At 39.8% G+C, this 20,599-nt stretch overlaps 1 protein-coding gene across 1 annotated transcript; it reads right to left on the bottom strand.

The window, feature by feature from the left end:
• Nucleotides 1-682: 682 nt before the first annotated feature.
• scarb2a (scavenger receptor class B, member 2a) lies at nucleotides 683-19,390 on the bottom strand. The gene is made up of 13 exons (XM_039003399.1): nucleotides 18,883-19,390; nucleotides 12,495-12,652; nucleotides 11,986-12,133; nucleotides 11,260-11,454; nucleotides 10,814-10,905; nucleotides 10,322-10,441; nucleotides 9,748-9,926; nucleotides 6,889-7,007; nucleotides 6,594-6,667; nucleotides 6,447-6,498; nucleotides 6,081-6,233; nucleotides 4,918-4,965; nucleotides 683-4,607 (listed from the first exon to the last, which is right to left on the bottom strand). Exons 1-13 carry the CDS (start codon nucleotides 19,003-19,005, stop codon nucleotides 4,470-4,472), a joined length of 1,599 nt encoding a protein of 532 aa, XP_038859327.1. The 5' UTR covers nucleotides 19,006-19,390; the 3' UTR covers nucleotides 683-4,469.
• Nucleotides 19,391-20,599: the final 1,209 nt, after the last annotated feature.

The raw sequence follows: 20,599 nt of genomic DNA, 5'->3' as shown, positions 1-20,599 counted from the left end.
ACAGTGCATGTCAGAGCAAAAACCCAGCCATGAGGTCGAAGGAATTGTCTATAGAGCTCCAAGACAAGATTGTGTCGAGGCACAGATCTGGGGAAGGGTACCAAAACATTTCTGCGGCATTGAAGGTCCCCAAGAACACAGTGGCTTGCATCATTCTTAATGGAAGAAGTTTGGAACCACAGAGCTGGCCGCCCGGCCAAACTGAGCAATCGGTGGAGAAGGGTCTTGGTCAGGGAGGTGACCAAGAACCCGATGGTCACTCTGACAGAGCTCCAGAGTTCCTCTGTGGAGATGGGAGAACCTTCCAGAAGGACAACCATCTCTGCAGCACTCTACCAATCAGTGCCCGACCTCACTAATGCTTGTGGCTGAATGGAAGGAAGCAAGTCACCGCAGCACTGATCCAACATCTAGTGGAACTCCTTCCCAGAAGAGTGGAGGCTGTTATTACAGCAAAGGGGGGGACCAACTCCATATTAATGGCCATGATTTTGGAATGAGAGGTTCGACAGGCAGGTGTCCACATACTTTTGGTCATGTAGTGTGTGAAGGCACCAACAAATACCACAAGCAGAAAAAATGTTAAACTACTACGGTCTCAATGTATTAAAAAGTAAAACTTTAGTATATCAGTAGTGTATTAAAAGCAAGCAAGACTGAAAAAATTAAGTCATCAACTGTATTCATTGCAAATGTATTTATTTGTTCAAATACACTAAAAATGTTTACAAAAGCATTGTATTAACATTTGTGCAGTGTAAATTAACTAAAAGTTATGGATTACTTTTGAAATAGTTTTGCACCCAACATGACGATTGTCATTTTCAGCAGCAAAAAAATATAACTCTCAGAAGTAACATGAAATGTCTGTTAGTCGGTGACTGAGAAACTTACACGCAATGACATGTGAACATTATACAGTTGCTACACTGCTTAAAAACAAAAATCGGTAACTTGAAAGTAAATGTATGAAATAAAAGGATGTATGGCACCAGCGTTCTTCTTCCCTGAAGGAGGGCTTCATTCATCTATGGGTTAGATTGATAGTACACTTCCCTTGTTCCTGTTCTGGCACCAAGGCAATCTCCCTACACATGTACACAGATAGTCAGCCTTCCAATTAATCACTCCAGTTTGACAAAACTGTGCATTAGCTCCACAAAAATAGGTCTACATTAGCTTATTATCCTATACACACACACATTCACAACCATCAAGGAATTCTCTCAGAACATTTGGGGACTTCGCAACCCTCACTGATGGATCAATATCTCACATTATGAACCATCTTTACAATATGTATTTTTCTGTGAGACAAACATGTCATGATACAAACTGAACATGTGTGCGATAACCCCCGTTGAATATTAAAAAATAAACTGTACTTAGAAATGAAACAGGACCACAAAAAACATACACTCGGGACAAATATAACAGTGAACATATGGATACATAAATATTGTGTCAGATTAAAAAACATATATAAAAATTTTTACATAACATTGTATTGCTGCGTCAATACATAACTCAGTTTTTCCCCCTTCACATTAGAGATGCATTTTAACCCTTTGAAGTTCGCTTGATATTAATAATCCTTATCAAATTGTAAAAACCACATGTTTTGGCCTTGATGGGAGAAGCACATGACTCAAACACTGTTGTAAATACACTGCACTTGTAATGCATCTGAAACAGCAACTTATTCCCTATACAGTGCACTACTTTTGACCAGGGCGCACTACCTTTGACCAGAGCCTGTGGGCCCTGGTCAAAAGTAATGCACTGTATAAGATATAGGGTGCAATTCCAGACGCAGCCATCGTGTAGAAGGTAGGCAGACGGTGGTGGCGGCACAACCGTTATCTCTGAGGAGAGTAAACACGAGCTGAAACAGATCTATGTAGGTTATCTTTGGTCAAGCACAGGGGAGCGAATGGACTTGAATGATTGGGTACAAAAGGTGAATGGGACTAGTCAGTCAGACAGTGGTAAGTATTGGCTCAGGTGTATGTATGTGTATGTGCGCACGCGCGCACACACAGTTCAGGTTTAAGGTCTTATAGATTCAAGTCAATAAGGATGGTAAGATATACTGTGATGATTAAACAAGTAAGCAATACATGCACAAGGCCATGATTGCTTGTATATAGATTGAGCTGAAAAGGCCTACTGTTTATTGGTCCTTGACATATAATATATCCAGGACCAAAGTTTCAGAGTATATGCCCAAAGCCATGTCTGACAGACGTCCTTAATTGCACAACCAAACTCATGCTTGATTTTTTTTTTTTTTTTTTTAAATAGTAAAAAAAAAAACTATTACATTTGTTTACAAGGGCATCCCATCTAGAACTCCAGAGTTTCCAGTTGAACAAACCCTATCATCACCCACAGAAACAAGTATTACAAATATCAAAACTTTCCCAATATGGACAATTCCTCATCTTACAATGTGTTGCTATCTATAGTTATGTGCTAATCACAGTAAATGACAGCAAGCTTTGGGCATTGTATCCTGCTCAAATATTCAATATTTAAAGAGTTGCTTCACAGAGACCAGACATAGCAATTCAGAAGTTGATACTGGTTTCTGTTGGAACAACCTTAAAACAGAATATGAGCATGGCTCATCCATAGAAAAAATACAAGTCCATAGGTTATGGCAATTAATAGCAGCAATAATAGATACAAATAAAAAATAATATTAAATGTACTGAAAAGCAAGTAACAAAGGCAAAGTGTCCATCTAGAATAACACCTCAGGAACCACATTGGAAAAACAACCCTGGGGCACACTACTGAAATACACAGAAGGACCCTTCCATTTTATGTAACATCCCCAAAAAATACAGGACATGTTCTCTTTTTTTGGGAAAGTGCAGGAATTTTCAAGTTGACAGTATTATGGCCTTAGTTCGTTTTTTCCAGAAGCAACTGCCAAAAGGCTTGACACGACACAGAGACTAGTGACCAACGATGGCCAAAAAAACATATCAAAACATCAGACAAAGAGTGATTCAAGTGCCATGTTCGTCTGAATAGCTACAGCTCCTTGGCTAGCCAGTTGACTCTGACATAACATGCACAGCAGAAGCGGTGTGCAGGGCCCGATTGTTTCTTCTACAATTCACCTGTGTTTTCTTTACGGCGCACTAGTCGGTGTTTCTAACAGTGTTTCGTCTTTATGTGAAAACCTGGTCACCTTGTTATGAGGACTGTACTATCAATCCAAATTGTGCTTTCTCCAAGTATTGATGCAGACACACAAAGTGGGTCGACACTGAAGTTTAAAAAATGGTGTCTTCGGCACACCTGTGGCTACTTGCTGGATTAGGTCAGAGGTAGCCAGACATTTCCCCATTGCATATGTACAACTATTAAGATATCCAGCTTTTTACCATATCAACAAAGAAACACTGAAAATTGTAAGGCAGAAAGTAGGTTCAAGTTTCCCTTGTAAGTTTTATGGGTAGGTTTCTTTTCTTACAATTTCAATATGAGATGAAAGTTTAGGCCTTTTCTACTTTGGCTATTAATCATCCTTAATGGGAAAGCAGCTATTTACTAATGCCTTATCTGAGGAAATGTCTAAGGTTTTAAAAAATTCTGTCTCAAACTAGTGTTGGGGAAAAAGGTGAAGGGAAAGAAATCGAAATGTCTAGTTTCTCAGTTGTCATACTACACTGAGCCTGCGTCAAGAAAAATAGTCACCCATAGTCCAATCAAAACAGGACACTGCATGTTAAGACATGCACACACAAACTGTCACAAATTCTATTTGATAACAACTTGGGTGTGAGCACTGACGGATTCATCCCAGGAAAAGAAAATATATTATAAATAGTCAATTTCTTCTTTTCCAAAAAGGATATGCTAAGTACAGTTTTACTAGCAAAACCACTTATATTCTGAGTCAGTGAATACTCAGTTACAGGGAGGGAAGAATACCAGATGTTTTAATCTGGTGGCTGTTTGAGGTGGCCTCACAAACACTGATACAAAGAAATGTTTCAGAACCCTCTAGTCTTCATTAAATCAGGTGAATACTACCCATCAGTCAGTGAAAGGATGACAGTGACTGCTCAGTGGTTGTTATTAATTAGTTAGAATATACTGCCTAATTTGATACTTATTCCCTTGCCGAAAATACTCTTGGCTGTCCAAGTGTTCCTTCATGAACCCATCACTGAGCCCAACAGAACAGAGACAGAAGTGACAGTAGTAGTAGTAGTAGTAGTAGTAGTAGTAGACGACAAGAGTTGTTGTTTTGCACTATGGCAGGCAGAAAGACCATGCTCAGCAGGATAGTCAAGAGCGTCATTGAGAAGAGCAGCATCTTGATTGACATGGACATTTATTGGGGTTGTTGCCCAAAAGTGAAAACTCCTGGCCGCACTGCAAAACCCTGCCTTGGTTATAATACCACGCCCAGGCTGCTCCGCCTGCCCCGCCACACAATGCAGCCTGCATCAACACTTCTGAGCCTCCACGGGAGACATGGCGATGTAGGAGCCGTTCCTCATTGGCTGGTTGGTATAGTTGTTTTGTGATGGTTCAACCTCTGGTTTGTCGCTGACTTGAGTGTAGGCCGTTTCATCTTTTGCCGTCTGAAGAGGGAGAGGACATTTTGTAAACGACAAAGCAGGTTTCAACCATGAAAACAACATTTTATATATTTACAACTAAATCGGAAATATATTGCAATGGTATATAATTAATTAATGATTATCCGCAATTAGTTTGTCACTGTACAAAACCAACAATCTCAAAATACTTTCAAGTTAATGAAGAAATACCACTATGAAGCAGGAATGTAAAATAAATGTATATATTATACCTAAAGATATTAGAAATTAAAGTTAACAAGAATTGCTAATAACTGAACGAAAATGACAAATGAGGCAAATGAAGACTTACAGTAAAAGAATGAAAAGCTTCAGTAAAATCAATACGTTTTACTTCATTCTAAAACAGAAAGGAAAAAAGGGTTACAGAAAATGTTAATCATAGCACGGTAACTATACAGTTCTTCAAAGCTGGAATCCTTAGTTGATACATTCATCTTTGGTCTTATAAATGAATGATATAAACTCATTGATTTTGGAAAATATAACTTATGACTCATAAGCTTATTTCAACTGTCATACCCCATCAGAACCCAAAATACAAGCTTGTTTTACTCCAATGTTTGTAAGCGATGTAAATGTAAACACTGAAGCCTCAAAACATGGTTAAAACTCTATTTTATATTGTCAATGATCAGTCCATGCATCCATGTCTGGTGGTTCTGTCAGTGGTTACATTTCTCCAGACCCATTCCTCAGCTTTTTACCAAAACACAGCTTTGTTATTGTTTGAATTAAGGATTATAGCTTTTTGATATTCCAAGCTATGACATGTGAACTTCTACTAAGATGGGGGTTATCTATCCGAGTCACAACTGATGGGTGGGGAATGGGGTCGTGCAAATGTGGTCAGAGGGACTAACCTAGACAAACACAGATAAGTGTTGAAAGTACCCTGGCTATCCTACAGAACTATTGTTACTAGAGTTCAGAGCACTCTTTGGCCTGTACGGTAGTGTAGACTATACACGGTCATCATTGTGACTGTCTATCTGCCAACGGGGACTGCTAAATTAAGATCTATACTTCCTGTTTTGACCTCAGTTATTTAAAATTGTTAGAAAGGCCAGGAGCACTATCATTTCATACAGAGATTACAGAAGGCAGCACATGTTGACTATGTGAGGTTCCTCATGCACGGTGATAACTAAACATGCAAGGAGATGGAGAACTCAGACACCAGAACACTGATTAATATAGAATAATATAGAAGAATAAATTGTATATAAAACAGATCAAACATGCAAGAGCACAGTCAAAGCTAACATAAAACCTTTGTTGTGTCAATGCACCATTCAATTCTAATCACTTAGAACCTCCTGGACAACAACTGACATATTGTGAGTGTCGTGCACAATTTACACTATTTTAGAGAAGCTTATGAATATTATTGCTACAAAAAAAATAGATTGGGATCTCCTGGTAATAAGTGCAGGAGTAGAGGACAGGTCTTACCTTCTTCTGGCGAGACCTGCAGACCAGGACGACTAGGACAATGAGCAGGATGGCTCCCATGCCCACAATGAGCAGAGGGAAGTTGGACACCAGGGTCACGATGAGCAGCAGGGTTCTCATCTGGGCAGCAGAGTCATCGTCAATAGTGGCCGTCTGGGGGAAGGGGGGGGGGTCACTAAGGTTATTAACCTGTCTTTACTATTTTGTTATTAACTGATCTTAATAATAGACTAGAGGGTTCTTTCCAGCTAAATATCTGGATTTTTGTCTAATGCAACTTCATTTGATATGTCTTGGCTGCACGTGAGGCTGACTGAATTTCACAAAATAAATTGGAGAGAGAGAAAGGGAGGAGATAAGTCTTACCTCATTGACAAACATGATGGGAAAAATGATCTCGTTTAGATGTTTGGTTTTGCTGTGGAAGAGAAAATGAAGTGAGGCTTTTTCACTCAATTCGTATGAGGGATGAGAAGGGTCAGTGTGGCAAACTGTTCAGATTGCTATACTTACGGGAAGCCTGGAACTCTGTTTAAAATTATATTGAGCTGGGCTCTCTTGCAAGCACGGATGGGAACCCCAGTGGTCTAAAAAACAAAATAAACTTATTCAGTTAGAACTTGCCCTTTCCAACATGGAGGAAGCAAATGTTTCTATTCCACTGGTACTGCATTAACACATACAACATGTAATAAAGCTATTAAATACAGTAAACTCACAATGAGAGTATGTAAGTGTATAGGCCCCATAACTGATCCTGCATATTGGCCTCATCACTATATATGGTATATCAAATGTTTGTTCATACCGGGTTAAGGTCAAGGTAAGTCTCATGCTCCTCCTTGTTGGGGTGGAGTCCATCAACAGCATTAATGTACTTGTCATCTGCCTGATAAAAGTGGGGGAACGACACCACGATAGGTGCACCTATGGACAAGAGGAAGGAGATAGGAAAGAAACATGATTTAAGAGAAAACACCACAAGCAACCTATATGATCAAATAGCCCATGTCCTTATCCTGGACTGCCATAAGAGAGGATTAGGCAAAACAAAGTCCAATGTTTTAATATTGGGGCTCTAAAAGGGAAACATCAAGGACAAAATTGAGAGATTGATAACGTGTGCTATCTGGTATTATTACCCAGGCATGGAGATAACAGAACAAATAGCAAAAATATGTGTCAAGTTCCTTCGTTGCCATTGGAAAGGTGGCCTGTACTGGACATGTTCTGATACAGTGAAATTATGGACGGTTTTTACAACCCAAGACAAAACGATTCCTTTGGAGGTCAGAATGACAATTATGAAGTTCCACAAGGTCCTACTCATAGAGACACCATGTAATGTGTTCCAGTGTGGGAGCCAATAACCCTCACTAAGGAATATGAAAACTATTCAAACTGCTATATCTGACAAATGGAATTCAAACCCCCACAAAGAATTAATAAAGGGTCCTATTCACTTTGCAGCCCCGAGAGGACGCGGCTAGAACAGCCTCAAATCAATAGAACCATCATTTCAGCATTGCGAACACTGAGGAATAACTTTGCCCCGATTGTTGAACTTTCTCGGCACCACACTACGAAAGCGGATGTCTCTTAAAAACATATCTACTTCCCTCGCGAGACTTAAGGGTTAACGTAGTGCATTTATATACCATGTGATTGTTTTATGAGGGGAAAGCCTTTGGAGACTAACCTTATCCTCAAATTCAAGTGTTTTATAGCCCTCATCCAGAGTTAATCATTCACCATCTACACTACTATGAAATCTGGATACTCAAACATGGACATTTCTGATATCTATTGGAGCTTGGATTGCAGCTAGAACTAGATTGATTGGGTTATTATGATTATATATATATTTTTTTTTAAATCGGTCAAAAAACTAGGTTATGGGGTTAGTCAAATCAAATTTTATTTGTCACATACACATGGTTAGCAGATGTTAATGCGAGTGTAGAGAAATGCTTGTGCTTCTAGTTCCGACAATGGAGTAATAACTAGAGGTCGACCGATTAAATCGGGGCCGATTTCAAGTTTTCATAACAATCGGAAATCGGTATTTTTGGGTGCCGATTTGCCGATTTCTTTTATTTATTGAACCTTTATTTAACTAGGCAAGTCAGTTAAGAACACATTCTTATTTTCAATGACGGCCTAGGAACGAGGCAGAACGACAGATTTTTAACCTTGTCAGCTCTTGGGGATCCAATCTTGCAACCTTACAGTTAACTAGTCCAATGCTCTAACACCTGATTACATTGCACTCCACGAGGAGCCTGCCTGTTACACGAATGCAGTAAGCTAAGGTAAATTGCTAGCTAGCATTGAACTTATCTTCTAAAAAACAATCAATCAATGACTGTCATTGCTCCAATGTGTACTTAACCATAAACATCAATGCCTTTCTTAAAATCAATACACAAGTATATATTTTTAAACCTGCATATTTATCTAAAAGAAATCCAGGTTAGCAGGCAATATTAACCAGGTGAAATTGTGTAATTTCTCTTGCGTTCATTGCACGCAGAGTCAGGGTATATGCAACAGTTTGGGCCGCCTGGCTCTTTGTGAACTAATTTGCCAGAATTTTACGTAATTATGACATAACATTGAAGGTTGTGCAATGTAACAGGAATATTTAGACTCATGGATGCCACCCGTTAGATAAAATACGGAACGGAATAGACGTTTTGTTTTCGAGGTGATAGTTTCCAGATTAGTCAAAGGTATATGGTTTAGAGAGAAATAGTCGATGCGTTATAATTCCTGTAATAACTTGCGGCTGAACTTGAAAGTGGTTCCTTCGTTATTTTACCGTTCATGTCTTCCATAGAGATGTCTTGATCTACTTCAAATAAGGTCTGTGTTTCGCGGAGGAGCAGACTGACAGGGGACCATGCAGACAAGCTCTGCTTTCTGCACTACAACCTAAAACTTCTTAACTGGGAATATTGAAGACCCATGAAAGCTGGTGGTTCGTTTTAACATATGTTCTCATGTTATTTGAGACTAAATTGATTTTATTTATGTATTATATTAAGTTAAAATAAGTGTTCATTGTTCATTCAGTATTGTTGCAATTGTCATTATTACAAAAATGTGTGTGTGTGTATGATATATATATATATATATATATAAATACATATTATTATTTTATTTTAAAAATCGGCCGATTAATCGGTATCGGCTTTTTTTTTGTCCTCCAATAATCGGTATCGGCGTTGAAAAATCATAATCGGTCGACCTCTAGTAATAACCAACGAGTAATCTAACCTAACAATTCCACAACTACTACCTTATACACACACAAGTGTAAAGGGATAAAGAATATGTACATAAAGATATATGAATGAGTGATGGTACAGAACAGCATAGGCAAGATGCAGTAGATGGTATTGAGTACAGTATATACACATATGAGTAATGTAGGGTATGTAAACATAAAAGTGGCATAGTTTAAAGTGGCTAGTGATACATGTATTATATAAAGATGGCAAGATGCAGTAGATTATAGAGTACAGTATATACATATACATTATATTAAGTGGCATTGTTTAAAGTGGCTAGTGATACAAGTGATAGTCAAAACAAACAGTGGGTATGTGGGGCACATATAATGTTATGCCAACCAGGGTTGTGACAGTAATGAACCATCTCTTACCTTCTCTGCAAACACTGACTTTTAGCACCCCGGTGCCGAGGCAGTCCCCAGCTGGCACACAGAAGCCGGCGTTAGTGGGGTTCTCCTCAGGACTCTGCAGGACATCGTGGGGCGGGGCGAAACGGTAGGCTGGGATGCCCTTTACGTCCACGTCCTCAACATAACCCAGATGGATAGACCTAAACCCCAGAGGCAGGTAAGAATAAGGACACATAAGCTGTGTAGGAGTTTCTCAGCTCACAAAACTTAAGGCAAGAATTTGGAATTCAGTTCTACACGTCATTTTGCAGAGGAGATTGTGAGGTCTGTGTTAACAAATGTGTCACCTACTGTGTGGAACATTGGGTAAATATGAGATGTTGGTAGGAACATGCCCAACTCACACCTGTTTACCATGGCCAGGGTGTGGCGTCTTCTACAGTGGTTTACCAGTCCGATACGAATACGAGTCAGTCGTTTCTCGATAATTTTTGGCTGTCACCTAAACCACCATCCCTCTCTGTACTGGCTGCTTTGACTCTAAACAAATAATAAAACTACAGACAATACAGATTTGGAGATATGACTGACGTACCTGCAGAGGTCAGCCGCAAAGATGTACAGCAGCTCTTTCCTAGACAACAGAGGGTGGAACACACTGCCGTCCGTCCCGTTGATCATGTTGCTCTGGTTAGAGGACCACCATGACATTTCACTGTTTATAGGGGAAAGGTACGGGATATGTTAGACATCAAGAAGAAGCTTTCGTTTACACAAGGTTATTATAAAACAATATGGCGGGGCCAAATACTGATTTCATTTAAAATGCCTGGAAGCGGTTTTCTATTTCTGATATTTAAATATACGAATTTGCAATCTGCTCTGTCATGACAGGGAGCAAATGTGTTGATCCTTGGACTTTGAATACTTGATTTGGACAGATCCCAATTCATTCCCGTTAAATGAGTAAACCCAATGTCGCAGGGCAAGGACCAAAAAGAAAAATGCTGACATGAGAAATGTTTTTTGAGAACCATTAACTACAACAACATGAAGGTGGAAAACAGAGGGAAATAAAGGTCCTTACGTCAACCCGTTCCATGTGTCTATTCTGCCATATTCCATGTAGTCACGTTCTCCAGTCAGGAACACAAACTCTCCTTCATGAGTTCCATTTTTCTAGGAGGAGAGAGAGAAAGACAATAGTTCAGTTAGACTGTCATATCAAAAGGAAGACATCCAACATCCAGGAGAACAGTGGACAGGTACAGAATTAGAAACAGCCACATGGACTCTTGATAAGCAGAGGAAAAATAAGAACACCTTCCTCCAATGCTGTTAAAACGGTCATTTTGAACCACCTACTGGTTCAATGACTAAAGGAGTTCTAGTGCAATTTCACAACCTTCGGTTAAATCACAAATTTCAAGACCGGCCATTAGCTAAGGTTATAACTTTAGTGAATGACTGTATTCAGAAGTGTAACCTGATTAAGCATATTTCAAGTTTTTACTAAACACAAACAGTGCCTACCTTCCACATCAGCCCAAACATCTCATCCACCTCTGGCTTAATGCTGTGGATTTTGGTGAGCAGAGGGTCCTTGAAGCCCCACAGCACCTCGTGGACGGTGCGGGTCATGAAGATCTCCACACCGATGGACTTCATATACATGGAGACCAAGGTACGCAGCAGGAAGGAGTAGGAGTTCAGCTCACTCATCACCGCCTGTAGAGAGAGAGGAAACAGAGAGAGAAGGGGTTAGAGCTCACATTCTATCATACCACTAGTAACAAAATTAGAAACAACGTTTCTAAGTCTATAGCTTTTGTTGCTGTCTAGACTCTGGTCTGGTTCTCATTAATGGAAATTGGATTATGTCCATGACAGTGTCTGCTATAAAGTAAAAAGTTGGTATGCACAAGTCACCAAGATGTCATAATACAGTATTTAGCATAATGCTTGGAAAGTCTACTGGAATGATGCAGTAAAGGAATGTCAATACAGGGTTACAGTGGTTATACTGGGACTCTTGAAAGGTTAAACTTAACCAAAACAGAAGAGGATACACTTGTGGAATAATTCACACCCTCATGTTTCTAAGTACATAAACTGTGTTGCACCACAGTTTATAACACACTATATTGCAGATACAACGTGTCCATGGCAGCTAAGATACAGTGCATAGGCGAAGACTGTACAAGTATACCAAATGTAGAGGTAACAAGCAGAGGCCGAGAGAGACACATACTAACTCACCACAGCTGGGATGTTGACTGTCCTCAGAATGTCGACCTCTGGATTACCTCTGGACTTCTCTGGGACGAAGACAAAGCTTTTGGGATTCAGGGCATAAACCTTGGTTCCATTTTCAAGGAAAGTCACATTTTCCCTGGGTCTGTATTCCCTGTTATGGAAAGATGTGGATGTGAGGATTAAGTCGGTCCACACAGATGTTCACATGGGGATGAAAGACAAGTTCAAACAAGTCCACCAGCAGGTTCAGCAGCATGGAACCGCTTTCATTCAATATGACTTTCCCAAGACCTGAATCACCAGCTTCCCATGATCAAACGTACAGCTAATAAAACAAATACATTGTAAGCCGAATCTTAACTTGAGCACATGCAAAAACCTTCCATTGGCATCGATACATGATTTCCACTTAAGTCAAAGTCATGATTCTGGATCTCAAGATAAGATTCAGCCCTGTGTGAACTGAGGCCTCCTAATTTCAAAGGACAGCAGTGAGTGTGTTGTCAACCCACCTGTAAGTGTATGGTCCAATCTGGGTGACCACTGCCTTTCCCCCTGCTAAGAACACTTCTGGATTGGTCACGTTGAAGAAGTAATACTCCATGTAGACTGGAGGCGGCGGGTTCTTCCATGACTCAAATACTTGGCTTGCCTCTGTCAAAGTCAATTCCTAAAAATAATATTGTAAGAGAAAGTTATTTAAAGACAGTCCAAAACAACAATGATCTCTCCAAGTGTACATTTGAGGGATAGAAGGAGCGCTGGCCTAAAAAGCTATTTGAAACAGTAACCCTATTAATCTCTAAACTAAATATATTTTGGCTTTCAAAAGCTATTTAATTTTTGATTTCGGCTGCACCACCCATCAACAACCCTTTCAGGTTATACCAGGAGAGAGCACACACAGCAAATAATGTAGCGAAGACGCAATGCCAGCACACCAAAACCCCAGGGGAAGGGGGAAAACGCCTTCATAGGTGAATAACTGTCAGAACAAGAAGAAAACCTGAGTGAACACAGCAAAGGAGGAGGTTTGGGCGAACCCCAGCAGGCTGATCAAGGGATGTTTGCATTTTTCCTTAAATGACCACTCACCAAATTGGCAGCATGACAGTTTGAATAAACAATACGGAGTAGTAACACTGTCCTATTGGTCATCATATGAATAGAGGAAAGTGGTTAAATGTGTTCAGATAAGTCTCTCAGACCACAGTAATCCATGTACGACTAAATTTGTCCTGTTTTCGAAATGCGACAATAATCAGATAAAAAAAGTTTACAGGTAAATTCTAGAGCTGGGAGGATACCAGTATCGCAATACTCATTAGTATCGTGGCAAGGAAACAAAATGGGTTTAACTTTCTTAGGAAAACAACCCTAATATTACAAACAAACATAATTATGTTATCATCCAGTCACATGCATTTATTATCCAACTATAGAACACAATATTTTACATACAGAAGGTTTTTGAAGGACCAAAGAGTTGTCTGCTTCTTGTTTTTATTTTTGCCATGGAAAAAAAATATTGCAATAGTGGTATCATCCCGGCCCCAGTAAATTCCACCACAATTACACAGCATTTTAAACACCATTAGTGTAAACTTTTTTATTTAACTAGGCAAGTCAGTTAAGAACAAATTCTTATTTACAATGACAGCCTACCCAATCATGCATTCAATCATGTTTAACATTAGCCCACATTACAGTTTCAACCCGGTCTGGTCTCCGACTAGACGCAACATAGTAAACACCCACACATATATATATATATTTATATATATATATATATATATATTTATATATATATATATATATATATATATTTATATATATATATATATATATATATATATATATATATAAAAAACGTTTGGTAAGGTTACTTAAGACAAAAACGAAGGGAGGATGGGTGGGTGGGCGTATAACGGAAATGTCGAATCTCATCACGGACAACTTTAGCATTTTAGCTAATTAACAACTTCTCAACTACTTACTACTTTTTTGATCTACTTTGCAACTACTTAGCATGTTAGCTAACCCTTCCCTCTAACACTAAGCCCTAGCCTAGCTAACGTTAGCCACCAAGCTAACAGCCACAAGAAAATGGAATTTGTAACATATCTCACGTTTTGCAAATTCATAACATATTATAAGTATTGAAATTCGGAAGATATCATACAAATTGTAATTTCTAAAATATCATAAGAAATGGATGATGGACATCCACAAGTTAATACATACCATACGAAATGTAACATTTCATACTAAATGGAGTGTCTCGGATTTAGGTACAAAATAACACGAAATGCTCTGAGACCTGAGTAATTCAACTGTAATTAAAACAGACACAGTGACATTCAACACTTTGAAAGAATGAAGCGTGATGAAACATGGTTGTCAAATCTAAAAAGAGAATGTTGGTTGATCCATAAGATACTGGTAAGTAATGTATGCCCACTGTATAGAGAAATCTGTAACAAACTTTTTTTTTACCATTCAAGGAGGGTATTTCTAACTTCAAGTGAGAAATGCCCCCCCCCCTGTCCTTTACATAAGGGGTTACTGATTACTTTCTCTGTCCCTTGAGTAAAGTGAGGTGTACATGAGAAAGGCCTTTACCATTCACACCGCTCACTCTCTCATCTTGAGGTCTCAGAGAAGCTCAGTTGTCGCTTTTAAGGTGTGGCTCAACACGGATGCACAAACTCGTTTCCCGTTCAGACTTGATTTTTCTGTGTTTTCCAGTCATTGGGCCAATGGACTATCCATTTAAAAGTGCATCTCGGAAGAATTATATATTTTATCATATTTGGTGGCAAGAATTAAGCACCGGTGGGCCACCGCTACTAAATGAATATAGGGGAAACCGGGTACATACTCCCTACGGAGTCCTAAATGATCCGACAATAATTTTGCCTCATACACACATTCTGACAAACACACTACACAACACAACTGGGCAGAAGGTCACCACTCACTAGCTAGAGCATTGAACTGGGGGCATGCTCCTCTGCGGGAAAACAGAAGCCTGTTGCTTCACTTAGACTCTAGTCAGTTTTCAACAACATAACTGGAGTGGGCATATTGAGCCAGTGAAATAAGCTGTTTCCAGCACAAGACATATGAATCAACTAATTTAATAGCTCATTTCATGCTGTACAGCAAAGTATGAAGGCTGTGGAGTCAAATATCTCTTCGCATGGAATAAAGATATCCCTGAGAACTCCTGAAATATATAACAAAATAGCATATTTGATGCCGAGAAGCCATTTCCCTTCATTTTTACTGGATCATTTGAGTCACCTGAAAGTTGTGAAAAGTCAAGCCATACCAAGCCAGCTATTCCAATCATGCGTGTTGTATTGGCTGCATTTAAAGTTAGAATCCACAGTTGAAACAATTAAAGCAGTCACTCCGCCTGTTTTCGTAAAAAGCTGAGGGATGGGCCTGTAGAAATGTAACCATACTCAAAATCATGGACAGAGCTATGGATGCAAGGACTGACCATCCATGGCATTACAATTATACTTTTACCCATGTGTTGAGGGTGTACAGTGTTTGTTTAGAAAAAAACAGATTAAAATAAGCTTATATTTTGGGTATGACAGGGTATGACAGTTGAACTAAAATCATGAGGCACTTATAAGTTACAGTACGTTCGGAAAGTATTCAGATCCCTTGACTTTATCCACATTTTGTACATCACAGCCTTATTCTAAAATGGATTAAATTGCCCCCCCACTCATTCTGCACACAATACCCCATAATGACAACGCAAAAACAGGTTGAGAATTTTATGCAAACGTATTAGAAATAAGAAACTGAAAGTCACATTTACATAAGTATTCAGACCCTTTACTCAGTATTTTGTTGAAGAACCTTTGGCAGCAATTACAGCCACGAGTATTCTTGGGTATGACACTACAAGCTTGGCACACCTGTATTTGGGAGTTTCTCCCATTCTTCTCTGTAGATCCTCTCAAGCTCTGTCAGGTTAGATTGGGAGCATCGCTGCACAGCTATTTTAAGCTCTCCAGAGACGTTCGATTGGGTTCAAGTCCAGGTTCTGGCTGGGACACTCAAGGACATTCAGAGACTTGTCCCGAAGCCACTCCTGTGCTGTCTTGGCTGTGTGCCTAGGGTCATTGTCCTGTTGGAATGTGAACCTTCGCCCCGGTCTGAGGTGCTGAGCGCTCTGGAGCAGGTTTTCATCAAGGATCTCACTGCACTTTGCTCAGTTCATATTCCCTCAATCCTGACTAGTCTCCCAGTCCATGCCGCTGAAAAACATCCCCACAGCATGATGCTACCACCACCATGCTTCACCGTAGGGATGGGGCAAGGTTTCCTCCAGACGTGACGCTTGGCATTCAGGCCAAAGAGTTAAATCTTTGTTTCATTAGACCAGAGAATTTTGTTTCTCACGGTCAGAGTCTTTAAGGTGCCTTTTGGCAAACTCCAAGCAGGCTGTCATGTGCCTTTTACTGAGGAGTGGCTTCCGTCTGGCCACTCTACCATAAAGGCCTGATTGGTTGAGTCCTGCAGAGATGGTTGTCCTTCTGGAAGGTTCTCCCATCTCCACAGAGGAACTCTGGAGCTCCGTCAGAGTGACCATTGGGTTCTTGGTCACCTCCCTGACCAAGGCCCTTCTCGGTCATGGAGGTGACCAAGGTGACCTTCTCCCCCGGCCAGCTCTAGGAAGAGTCTTGGTGGTTCCAAACTGTTGGAGGCCACTGTTTTTGGGGACCTTCAATGCTGCGGACATTTTTTGGTAGCCTTCACCAGATCTGTGCCTCGACACGTGTGTAGATTGATGAGGACATTTTATTTAATACATTTTAGAATAAGGCTGTAACGTAACAAAATGTGGAAAACGTGATAGTCTGAATACTTTACGAATGCACTGTATATTCTTCAGGAATCAATTGGTAGGCTATATATTAGTCCAAATGGATGTAGCAACTATGGATTCTAGTTTTAAAGCCAAACACTGACTTCATACACGAAAGGTGAGTGTGAGAAAACCACCACCAACATGTGATTCAGACTCATCTTCAGCAGTATGGTACCAAGTTTCACAATCAGTGATGTCTGTTTTGTTTTTATAAATCAAATGGTGTCCCTCTCAAACAGATACAATTCCCAAGAGTGACCGTTTCTGTGTGCAACACTGTTGGTAAAGTCAAGGCCTAGATTAGAAGAATTCCTGTGTTTAACACCCTTGAAAAAAGTCTCTCAAAGGCTTCCATAGATGTCATGTTTACATAATTTCGCTCTTTGAAATGCTTCAAACCTTGATCTCACAAGCACAGGCAAGCAGGGACAAAGGGTTGAAGGTTTATCAATCTTATCTAAAATCAAAAAAACTCACTATTTTTGTAGCTGGTGGTTGGGGATGGATCACATGAAGAGTGGTAAGGACATTAAAACATAACCATCAGGTTCACTCAAAAATAAATGAAAACCTGACCTGAAACATCTGTGGGAGTTGTGGTTTGATAACCTTTCTCAAGACCATAATAAATGTTATTCAGTGTCATGTTTTGGGGCTGTTTTCCAGTCTAGAGGATGACAAACTGTTTGAATGAAAGTTAACATATGTCATATGTTTAAATTATTGTCAACTTTTTGGGCAGGGGACAGAGGGTTGTTTTCCAGGCACAGCAGTCCTCTAGACCTAGATCAGGCCAGGGCTGAAACAATGAAACAGATGAATGCTCACTGTTGTTTTAAGATCCAGGAAAGTCGTCCTAAGAGCCGTTTTAGATATAGAAGTGGTACAGTTGTGGATGGACATTCATTCTTAATTTATCTATTATCTTTTCAGTCACCGGCAATATGTCCACATAAGACTCCTGCTCTTTATTGAACTTAAAATACAGGTAGGCCGATTGACAACATCATCAACAATATTTGTTTCATATCATGATGTTCTGTATTCTAGGTCTAGGGTGACACCATTGCCCAAATAAACCCAGACCCAAATTAATTATTAATTAATTAACTATATCCTATGACTTGCTGAGGTGGGCATGGCACTTTAAGAGAGACGTTCAGATGCGAGATGTTCAACCTGGTAAGCAAGAAGGATGAAGAGTGAAATGAGGGAGCGGGACTCAGCCTTCATGGTCTCCTCTCCCTTCCCCCATCCATGCGCACGCACCTCCCCAAACCCTTCTCTGACGAGATTCCAACCCCTTACTGATAAACCCAATAAACCACGAGGAAAGCTCTTATAATTTTAAATCCCATTCCCAAATAAATGATATTGTGACAGACAGGTAAAGGAGACGAATACCCCGCAAATAAAGATGCAGCAGTACACTTGTATTTCAACTCACCTGTCAACCATTATGTATAATAAAGCAAATGAAGTGAGTGGGCTTTATTTTATTGTTGGAATAAAACAGGCGGCTCGCCTACAGTGCACCAATCCATGGTGATGATGCTGTTACCGCCACGCGCTGTGACAGGAACATACCTGGCATTGTAAATCAGCCGGTGAGATTCAATCAGGCTATACATTGAGTTTAAATGCTGAACGCCTTGCAGAGCTGTTCAAGAGGGTTGAATCAATATTGCGGATTTATGAATTATACAATGTTGCTTTCGTACCACAAAAAAACATCACTGGTTGGTGGTAAAGTATGCAGCATTTGTAAATTGTCGACCTTGGAACGCATGCTGCACTGACCCATGTTGGGTGGGCGAATGACCGGAGATGCGGATTGAGTAAACAAATGTTTTAACGTTATCTATCGAACGTCACCTAATAACAAGGGATGGGAAATGTGACTCACAGTCTGCTGTTCAGTGCAAATACAACTAACACATTAAAGCCACCAGACTATAAAACTATCAAATGCATGTTTGAAGTGGGAAAAAGTTGCAACTCACCTTTTTTAGCCGGTTGTGAATCATTGTTTGAAAGACTTGAGCCACCACCAAGGCAATCCCCACTATCAGTAGGTGGGCGCAGACAATTCCAGTAGCGTAAATTACACAGGATCTCCGAGTCATGATTCCAGCCAACTGTCAAACTAATTTGGCAAATGTGAAATTACTTACCAAATGACACTAACGATAATACTGTAGGTTCTGATCATTTAGGGTTTATTTTACTCAAAAGGTAGCCGCTACTTCTCACTTTGCCTCTTACACTACAGCGAACATCACTATACGAATTTCAAAATTGCTCGATGATATGCATCTACTTGCAAACTGTCTTCGAAAATAAGAAATGCTGGTAGTTTCCTTAGTGCTGTCATAGAACAATGTTCTTCTCTCCATACAGCCGTTTCCCTAATGAGAATCGACTGTGTTGTTCGAAGGCAGCGGGAGAAATAACAGTGCTGAGGACGGGCGCCAGACCTCCACTCCCTCCCTCACCAAATTCAAATGAACTCGGTCATGCGAAGAGGTTCGTTTTGGTGTCTGCTGAGCGGTGGGTGTGTTAAAATGTAGCGTGCTTTCTGTGGCTGAGGTCACTGTTTTACTTTTTAGCACCATTAACATAAGACAGCACAAACTAAATAACTACGATTTGCCCTTGATTTGATCTACCTTCATAGCGCTGTTTTATATTAGGATACATTCAACCAAGCAAAGATTTGAAAGTAAACTTGAGGTTCTGACGTAATTTGAGACCAATTCACTTTCATGTGTAACTTTGCAAGTAATATTCTTTCAAGAGATAGCAGTGTATTTATTTGTTTGTATTTATATACAGATCAACAATTTACATTGTTACGTCATACAAAACAGAACGCAGGTATTAACAGTAAAAAACTCAAGCATAGAAAAAATATCAATGAAATAATAAAAAAATTAACAATTCTAGTGCAATTGTAATCACTCTGAAAAAATCTTATTATAATGATTCAGGAAAATGTTATTCTTGTTGTTTGTTATTCACTAGGGTTATTGTTTTAATAAGATAGTTAAATTCAATCAAAAATATGTGTAATTTTGGTATAGAATTTTGGATTTTTTTTTGTGAAGAGATAGCAGTGTAGTAACGTGAAACTAACAACGTCTGACAAAGAGCTTGTGAATGAATTAGCAACGCATGCTCGTTCACATGTGATGTCACACTATGATTGCTACTAGTTAGTTAGTAACTTTCTAGACTGAGAGAGTGGGGCGTGTAGCCTAGCCCTGCTATACTACTGCCACTTATTCTTAGCAGGGTGCCGTATACTATTGGATAACTATAAAACATTAAAAAGCACAGTGCATATGATGTGGTGAGTTAGCTAAATGAATGTACACATGATTCTGCCTTCATACATGTTTGGGAGTCATCGACCGTTACTTCTCAACATGAAATACCGCTATCTTGCCTCATCATCATCACCATCAGGTCTCCCTTAAATAACCAGCATGAACATGAATAATGTGTTATTCAGAGAACCAACGATAGTTGACGTGAAGCTTTTGTTCACTGAGCAGTAAACTTGATTGGCTAACAGCTTCCCGGACCACCATCCTAAGACCACCCCTGGTGGGTTATGATTGGACGGACGAGGTTGAGCGTGATGCAGAATTTGATCGACTGATTTTGGGGCGGGGCTCGTTTAAAGGGGGACTGTCAGGGTGATTCGCTTGCACTGCA

Source organism: Salvelinus namaycush, chromosome 1 (genome assembly GCF_016432855.1).
Source record: "Salvelinus namaycush isolate Seneca chromosome 1, SaNama_1.0, whole genome shotgun sequence".
NCBI classification, from domain to species: Eukaryota; Metazoa; Chordata; class Actinopteri; order Salmoniformes; family Salmonidae; genus Salvelinus; species Salvelinus namaycush.
The sequence above is the reverse complement of the archived record's forward strand: the minus strand, read 5'-3'. Positions and strand labels throughout refer to the sequence as shown.

What these genes read in the sequence shown, in the direction of transcription:
- scarb2a (XM_039003399.1), bottom strand. Translation starts at nt 19,005, where the DNA reads ATGACTCGGAGATCCTGTGTAATTTACGCTACTGGAATTGTCTGCGCC. An exon ending in TTTGCGGCTGACCTCTGCAG is followed by an intron (nt 9,927 to 10,321) that starts GTACGTCAGTCA and finishes TCTGGGGTTTAG; the next exon opens with GTCTATCCATCTGGGTTATG. An exon ending in AGTCAGTGTTTGCAGAGAAG is followed by an intron (nt 7,008 to 9,747) that starts GTAAGAGATGGT and finishes TCTTGTCCATAG; the next exon opens with GTGCACCTATCGTGGTGTCG.